Source organism: Mus caroli, chromosome 16 (assembly GCF_900094665.2).
Source record: "Mus caroli chromosome 16, CAROLI_EIJ_v1.1, whole genome shotgun sequence".
Classification (NCBI taxonomy): domain Eukaryota; kingdom Metazoa; phylum Chordata; class Mammalia; order Rodentia; family Muridae; genus Mus; species Mus caroli.
In genome coordinates, this window is record NC_034585.1 from 30,291,487 (window position 1) to 30,299,177 (window position 7,691).

Below are 7,691 nucleotides of genomic sequence, written 5' to 3' on the forward strand. Positions count from 1 at the left end.
GGTATTTCTCTGGCTCCTTCATTGGGGACCTTGTGCTCCGTCCAATGGATGACTGTGAGCATCCACTTCTGTATTTGCCAGGCGCTGGCAGAGCCTTGTAGGAGACAGCTATATCAGGCTCCTGTCAGCAAGCTCTTGTTGGCAAAAAACTTAATCTTTAGTGTTAGGAGGCCAGGTGTCTAAAATCTCAGACATGTGTTTTTTCAAATGTTTGGAGTCTTCATTGTATGTTTAGTTTCGAAATAAAGAGAATTTTTTAACCTCTCCCATACCACTTGAATTAAATACAGAATGATAGAGACTCAGTTTATTTAATGTGGAATGCTATGTATTGCTTGGTTGGTTTTGCAGTAATGGTGTCTAAAACTGACTTTAATTTTTAGGAAGGTAACTGGAAGGAGACTGTGAATGAGACTGGATTTCAGCTGAAGGTAAGGACAGTCAGTGGGCTAACTCTCCACGTCCCTTTCAGTTCCCAGCATGGCTCCATGAACTTACTGGAGGTGACTAGCCAATGATGACAATCAGCTTTGCATCTAATATCATTGGCGGGGTTTCAGAGACACACTCAGGTCATTTTGATCTGTGTAGTTTTAGTGCTGTTTGGGCTGCAATAGACAGTTTCTTAATTCTACCAGAAGATACTCTAAATCAGTAATTTAAATGCAGCTTGTAGGTTTTTTCCTACAGTATCCTAGTATGCACTTCACTTGTTCTCTGACTCCCACATTTGCTTACCTGTGAGACAAGGTGCTTAGGAAACCCACGCTTGGCTTTTCTTTTTTTGTTTTTTTTTGTTTTTTTTTTTTTTAAAGATTTATTTTATATATGTGAGTAACTCTTTTGCTGTCTTCAGACACACCAGAAGAGGGCATCAGATCCCATTATAGATGGTTGTGAGGCACCATGTGGTTGCTGGGCATTGAACTCAGGACCTCTGGTAGAGCAGTCAGTGCTCTAACCGCTGAGCCGTCTCTCCAGCCCTTAATATAAGATCTTAAATGATAGCCAGGTGTACTAGTATACATCTTTGATCCCAATGTGGGAAGCAGAGGCAGGAATAGTTTGAGGCTAGCCTGGTCTTCATAATGAATTCTAAGGCAGCCAGAGCTACATTGTGAGACCCTGTTTTGAAACAAAACAAAACAAAACAAACAAACAAACAAACAAAAAGAAGAAGAAGAAGAAGAAGAAGAAGAAGAAGAAGAAGAAGAAGAAGAAGAAGAAGAAGAAGTAGAAGTAGTAGTAGTAGTAGTAGTAGTAGTAGTAGTAGTAGTAGTAGTAGTACCAGGCAAGAAAATCAAGTTCAGTATCTTAAAAACACCTCAGGGTAGGCTTAGTAGGATATCTCAAAATCCCTTGGGAGATGGAGGCCAGAGGATCAGAAGTTGAAGGATATCCTGAGCTATGTAGTTTAAAGATAGCCTTGGCTACTTGAAACTCAGCCTCAAAAAACAAACCAACCAAGCAAGAAACAAATAACTCCTGCAGCCTCATGCATTGGTGTGTGTGTGAATTTGAAAGTCAGCACCACGTAAACAGGGAATGTAATCAAGTGTCTGCTTCTGTCATGGACTGACTCGTTCGTTTGTTGGTTTGTTTTTCGAGACAGGATTTCTTTGTGTAGCCTTGGCTGTCCTGGAACTCACTCTGTAGACCAGGCTGGCCTCAAACTCAGAAATCCACCTGCCTCTGCCTCCCGAGTGCTGAGATTAAAGGCGTGCGCCACCACGCCCCGCTCATTTGCTTTAATTCTTATTATGGATACTTCTTGTTTCAAGTCTTCCATGAAGGAAGTGGGGTTTTTTTGGACAGCCTCACAACATAAATATATACACATCTATTCATATATAACGCTGTGTACATACATAGGTGTATACATATAAGGTCACATTTAATTTCTATGAAGGTCATATGTCATATAAGCTAAGATTAGACAACATTGCACTCTGCAGTGTTCACATGAAGATAACATGGCTCACTGCTGTACTTTATTGTGTGAATACTCATGGTAGTAACTCAGTGGAAGCAGGGCAGAGAGCACATAGACCAGTTCAGTGAGGACATGCAGTTAACTTTGTTATGAGAGCACTCGGTTGTGGCTGATTAAGAAGAGTCTGAACCCTTCCTCTTGCTTGGAACATCAGAGACAAGGTGTGGACCTCTGCTAGTCTCTGAGATTCCACATTCTGAGTGCCTGCAGATAAGAGTACTCACTCCTTTAAGTACTGTGCAGGCCATGATGACTGACATATTCTTTCTTTCTTTCTTTCTTTCTTTCTTTCTTTCTTTCTTTCTTTCTTTCTTTCTTTCTTGATTTATTTATTTATTTATTATATGTGAGTACACTGTAGCTGTCTTCAGACACTCCAGAAGAGGGCATCAGATCTCATTACGGATGGTTGTGAGCCACCATGTGGTTACTGGGATTTGAACACAGTGCTCTTAACTGCTGAACTATCTTGCCTGCCCGACTGACATGTTCTTAAGGAGCGTGTAATGTGATAAATGATGGTAAATTATTTAAATAAAAATAATTTGTAGAGTGATAAGTAGCATAAAGAAACTACTATGATCATTGTTAATGAGACAGCAGGGTTCATTTTCTAGAATTACTTTAAGGTGAGTGTTAGCCAGGCATAGTGGCTAGAAACACAAAACACATTTCTTTCTCAGAAAGGAATAAGAAAGTATTCTGAGGCAAACGTTAGCAAGCATGGCCTGGAAACACACAAGTAGGTTGCCCACATTGTGCTGTGGAAGGTACATGGATTTTATAGTCACAGCACAAAAGATAGTTATACCTTAGTGCCTTTTCTAAAATGTTGCAGGAGAGCCAGGAAAAGGTGCTGGAGGCTTCAGGTGCTTTTTGATGACATTCTTAGTCTTGGGGTTGGTGGAAGCTGGTGGTCTGTTACGAATATATTCCAGCTGCTCAGTGGTGCACACCTTTAATCCCAGCACTGGGGAAGCACAGACAGGCAGATGTCTGTGTGTTAGAGGCCAGCCTAGAATACAGAGTGAGTTCTAGAACAGCCAGAGAAAACCTTGTCTGAGGGAGAAAAAAAAAAGGAAAAAATTATAGGATCAGAAGTGAGATTTGGGATTGGAGAGATGTCTCAGAGGTTAAGAGCACTGACTGCTCTTCCAGAGGTCCTGAGTTCAGTTCCCAACAACCACATGGTGGCTCACAACCATATATAATGGGGATCTGATGCCCTCTTCTGGTGTGTCTGAAGACAGCGACAGTGTAGTCATATACATAAAATAAATAAATAAATCTTTAATAAAAAAAAAAAGTGAGATTTGAAGCGGGACATGGTGGTGTACACCTTTAATCCTAGCACTCAGGAGGCAGAGGCAGGCAGATCTCTGAGTTTGAGAACAGCTTGGGCTATACAGAGAATCCTGCCTCAAAATACACAAGCAAATATGAGATTTGTGATAACTAGAGACATGGCCCTGTGGTTAAGAGCACTGTCTGTTCTCTCAGAGGACCCAACTTCAAGTGTCAGTACCCAAGAGGTAGCTCACAAACATTTTTCTGTAACCAGTCCAGGATCCAGCGCCTTCCTCTGGCCTCCACAAGCACCAGGCCTGTACATGTACAGACATGCTAGACATGCATGTAGGCAAGACACCCCACACATGAATAAATAAGCTTACTTATTTTAAAGTGAGGCTAGAGAGGCTAAAGAGGCAGCTTAGCAATTCAGAGCACTTGCTACTTTTGCAGAGGACCAGGGTTCTGTTCTTGGCTCCCAAGAGGTTGCTCACAAACCATCTGTAACTCCAGTTCCAGGGCACCAGGTACATATGTGGTACCCATACATACACACAGGCAAAACACTCATACACATAAAAATAAAAGAAAGAAATCCTTACGCAGTTTCAGTATTCATAGCTTGGCTCTGGTGTTGCAGGAGCCGAGTCTAGAGGAGCACGTTTACCACATTGCTTCTGTTTTCTTAGGGAATAGGGAGTCCTGGTGGCTTTGGTTTGCTCCGTTTTACTAATTGAGAGTATTTGAAATTGTAGTTTGGAAATTGGAATAATGTAAAGTCTTTATGAGGGTAGAGATTTTTTTTAAAAACCAAACTACATTTTGAAATTGATTTATAATTGAACTACTATTTTCATTGAGTACTGTGCCTTAAGCAAAAAATTTAGTTTTCTTTCTTTCTTTCTTTCTTTCTTTCTTTCTTTCTTTCTTTCTTTCTTTCTTTCTTTCTTTCTTTCTTTCTCTTTCTTTCTCTCACTCTCTCTCTCTCTTTCTTTCTTTCTTTCTTTCTTTCTTTCTTTCTTTCTTTCTGTTTTTGGAGACAGGGTTTCACTATATAGCACTGTTCTGGAACTCACTATCTAGATAAGGCCGGCTTCAAACAAACAGAGGTCTACCTGCCTCTGCCTTCCAAGTGCTAGGACTAAAGGAGTGTGCCACTATACCTGGCTCAGTTTTCTTGTAAAAATTTAGGATTTAAATATGTTAAGTACATCTGATGAGATGAAATCCTTGTTTAGTATTTGTCTCCCTGTCTCTTCTTAGAGAACACTTACCTAGAAATAAGTTAGGAAGATGTGCTGTCTCCTAGGCCAGGCGCATCGTCTCACACTGCAGTCCTAGTGCTGTGGAGCTGGAGCTTTGCTCCACCCCAAAGCATCAGGAGTGCAGGCAGTTGGGCTCCAGCATGCCCTGTCTCAAAAGCCAAAACAGAACAAACAGAAAGGGATGGCTTCACGCGATGAACTAGCTGTATAGCAGTGTGATGTTGTCTAGCTTGCTTTATTTAGCAGAACATTACTACAGATATTTTCATTTTTTTTCTGAGACATTGATTATGATAAGAAAAATGAAGGCTTGTTGGTTTGGAGTCCGCCTGAGGACTACATTCAGAGTGCACAGGATCTTCATGAGGCAGCAGGGTCACGGCTGACCCAGGCAGATCATGGCCTTTCCAGCAAGGCTTGTCCTGTGACTCACCACATGCAGAGCTGATGCCACCACTGGTACATTAGTGTTTGCCGGTGTACTTTGAATCACTGAAGGCCATCATTCATAGAAGAATATTCATTCTAATTTATAAACATGCTTATGTAGTTTTCTCAAAAAGAATTACTAAGCTATTCTTCAATATGTTTAATGTGCTTACAACAAGTGGTATTAAAAAAAGTACTTGAGCACTTTAATTCTGAAGGAAAAGTAAAAATGTTTGAATTTTATACCCTGAAATATAATTGTATTAAGTCAACAAATTATTTTTTCCAGGCAGACTCCAGGTTAAAAGCGCTTAATGCAACGTTCAGAGTGAGAAACCCAGACAAGTAAGGCTTTGCTTTCATAAAATTTGCGATGTTGTTTGAAGGGTGCCTATCAATCTATTGAATTTTTCATTTCTGAATGTATGCACTTAATTTGCTGAATACTTTAAATAATAATTCACATTTAGTGAAACCTTTTTAAAGTCTAAACTGATTTTGAGATTGTGTAATTTGGGTATAAGGTTGTGTCTAAAGTTTTAGAAAATAAGACCATTGCTTTTTCTCCTAGAAAGATTCATTAAGTGCTGAAGATATAAGAAAAATGGTAGAAGTAATTTTGTGTAATTTTTCTTGGTTGGATGCTTATCAAATGTGCAGAGTTTAAGAAAATTATGTTTTCATAAACAGTCTAGTTTGCATGCCAAAAAAACTGAGGATAAGTCCAGAAGTGTAAGGGTCCCGAGGTGTTGTGTTACTTAAGTCCTTGACTTCATAACCATCAGTCTAGCTCGAGAGCGCTGCTGTCCTAGATGCTGGGCATTAGCAGATGTGCCTCCTTGGGACGAGACAGACACAGAGATTTAGAGTTCACTGACTCTCTGAATCTGGTGGGTGGGCCAGGCTCTTCATTGCATGCTCCTTTGCAGGAATCATGCTTTTTAGAGATGGTTTGTAGCTTCATGTCCTTAGGCTTAGGAGATGGTTAGATTTCTCTCATGAGTCCTTCAGCACTAATTTCTCTGAAGGCTAAATTCTTATCAAATGAAGCCTAAGCTTGCATATTTTGATAATGTGTCACGTCTGATTATAACTTACAGACTGACATTATTAACAATAATGCCCCTGTTTTACTTGTTTTGTGGTAGGGATGAGACCCAGGGCCTCTTGTGTGCTAGGCAGACCCTCTGCTACCAAGTTAAATCTGTAGCTTTTCTTGATTTTTAAACATAAATTTTGAATATAAAATATAAGTGAATATTCTAAGGTTTTAGAAATTAGGAAGTGGTAATGATAATCATTGAATTTTTGTTTCTTTTTTCTTTATTATTTTTAATTATGAGTATGTGTCTTAACATTTGCACTTTGTTACACTAACACATACACTGAGCTTCTTTTTGGTTGGGTTCTTTTCTTAGGTGATTGTTGACTGTACAAATTGTAAAGGGGTAAGTGTAGCCTGGAGAGACAGCTCAGGGTGAGATACACCTGGTAACTCTTGTCGAGGTCTTGAATTCAGTACCCAAGCACCCACATGGTAGCTTGCAACATCTGTAACTCCAGCTCCAGGGAATCCCATACCCTCATCTGACCTCTGTGAACACCAACCACACTCATGGTGCACACACATACATGGAGGGAAAACACACACATAAAATGAATAGATATTTTTTTTGAGGTGGGGAAGGGTCTCACTATGTACCTGATTCTTAGAACTCACTGTTTAGACTAGGCTATTCTTGAATCTACCTGCTCTCTGCCTACTGAGTGCTGGGATTAAAGTTGTACACTACTATGCCTGACTTTAAAAAGTAAGAAAACAAAGAAAGAAGTTTTAAGAAGAAAGCATAAGAGAATTTGTATGACTTAATACTTTTATTATGCTAAGACAGTGAAGACCAAAACCATAAGAAAATAAGAGAGCAATATAAAATAGGTAATGGCTGACTCAAAACTACTGTGTGAGATTTGCTTGGGGCGCCTGTCCAGGTTGAGAGGGTGTGGTGACTACAGGCCCAAGGATGTAGGAATAGAGAAGAGAAAAGGCAGTGTGGGCTGTAATGACTGAGGCAGTCTTTAGAAAGGAATAGAAGTTGCATTGGTATAGACAACCCCAGCTCACAGGCTCCATTGGAATCTGGGTTTACACATTAGCTCTTCTTGCCTCAGATTCAAGGATTGGACATGGTTGGTGTTGTGAGAGCATGGCACTCAGACATGATCGTGTGTGCTTCTTCAGTCTCTAACAATGCCATGTCACTTAGGTTCTGAGACGGTCCTTCTTTTGCTGTGCAGACAGTGCCGGTTTTGCCTTTGCCAAAGACTCTAGATCTCATTTCTGAAAGACCCTTGCCTCCATTTCTTACATACCGCTGTCAAGGCTTGGTGGATTCTTTAGTTTCACCGTTAAGTCTTCCCATTCCCACTATCTGGTCTCTGAAGATGCTGGCTTTGTTCTGACCTTCTCTATGGGTGTCTAGAATCTTAATGCTGGCTCTGGTGACGTGATTGATCCCATGGGGGTGCTGTTTCCTCCCTAACCCCCCCCCCACCCCGTCCTTTAAAAGAAAGCACAGCATTCTGTTCCTCAGGTGGTGAAAGAGTGGTGTGCCTTGGACGGTCTGTCACCGGGCACTTAGGACCTAGAGTGGTGTGCCTTGGACAGTCTGTCACCGGGCACTTAGGACCTAGAGTGGTGTGCCTTGGACAGTCTG

General features: G+C 40.7%; 1 protein-coding gene across 1 annotated transcript in view; it reads left to right on the top strand.

The window, feature by feature from the left end:
• Window positions 1-7,691, top strand: part of Snx4 (sorting nexin 4) — a 48,150-nt gene that overhangs the window by 16,983 nt on the left and 23,476 nt on the right. The window contains exons 5-6 of the mRNA XM_021184727.2: window positions 384-431; window positions 5,267-5,322. Coding sequence (XP_021040386.1) covers window positions 384-431; window positions 5,267-5,322 — 104 coding nt within the window. The remainder of the gene's footprint in view (window positions 1-383; window positions 432-5,266; window positions 5,323-7,691) is intronic.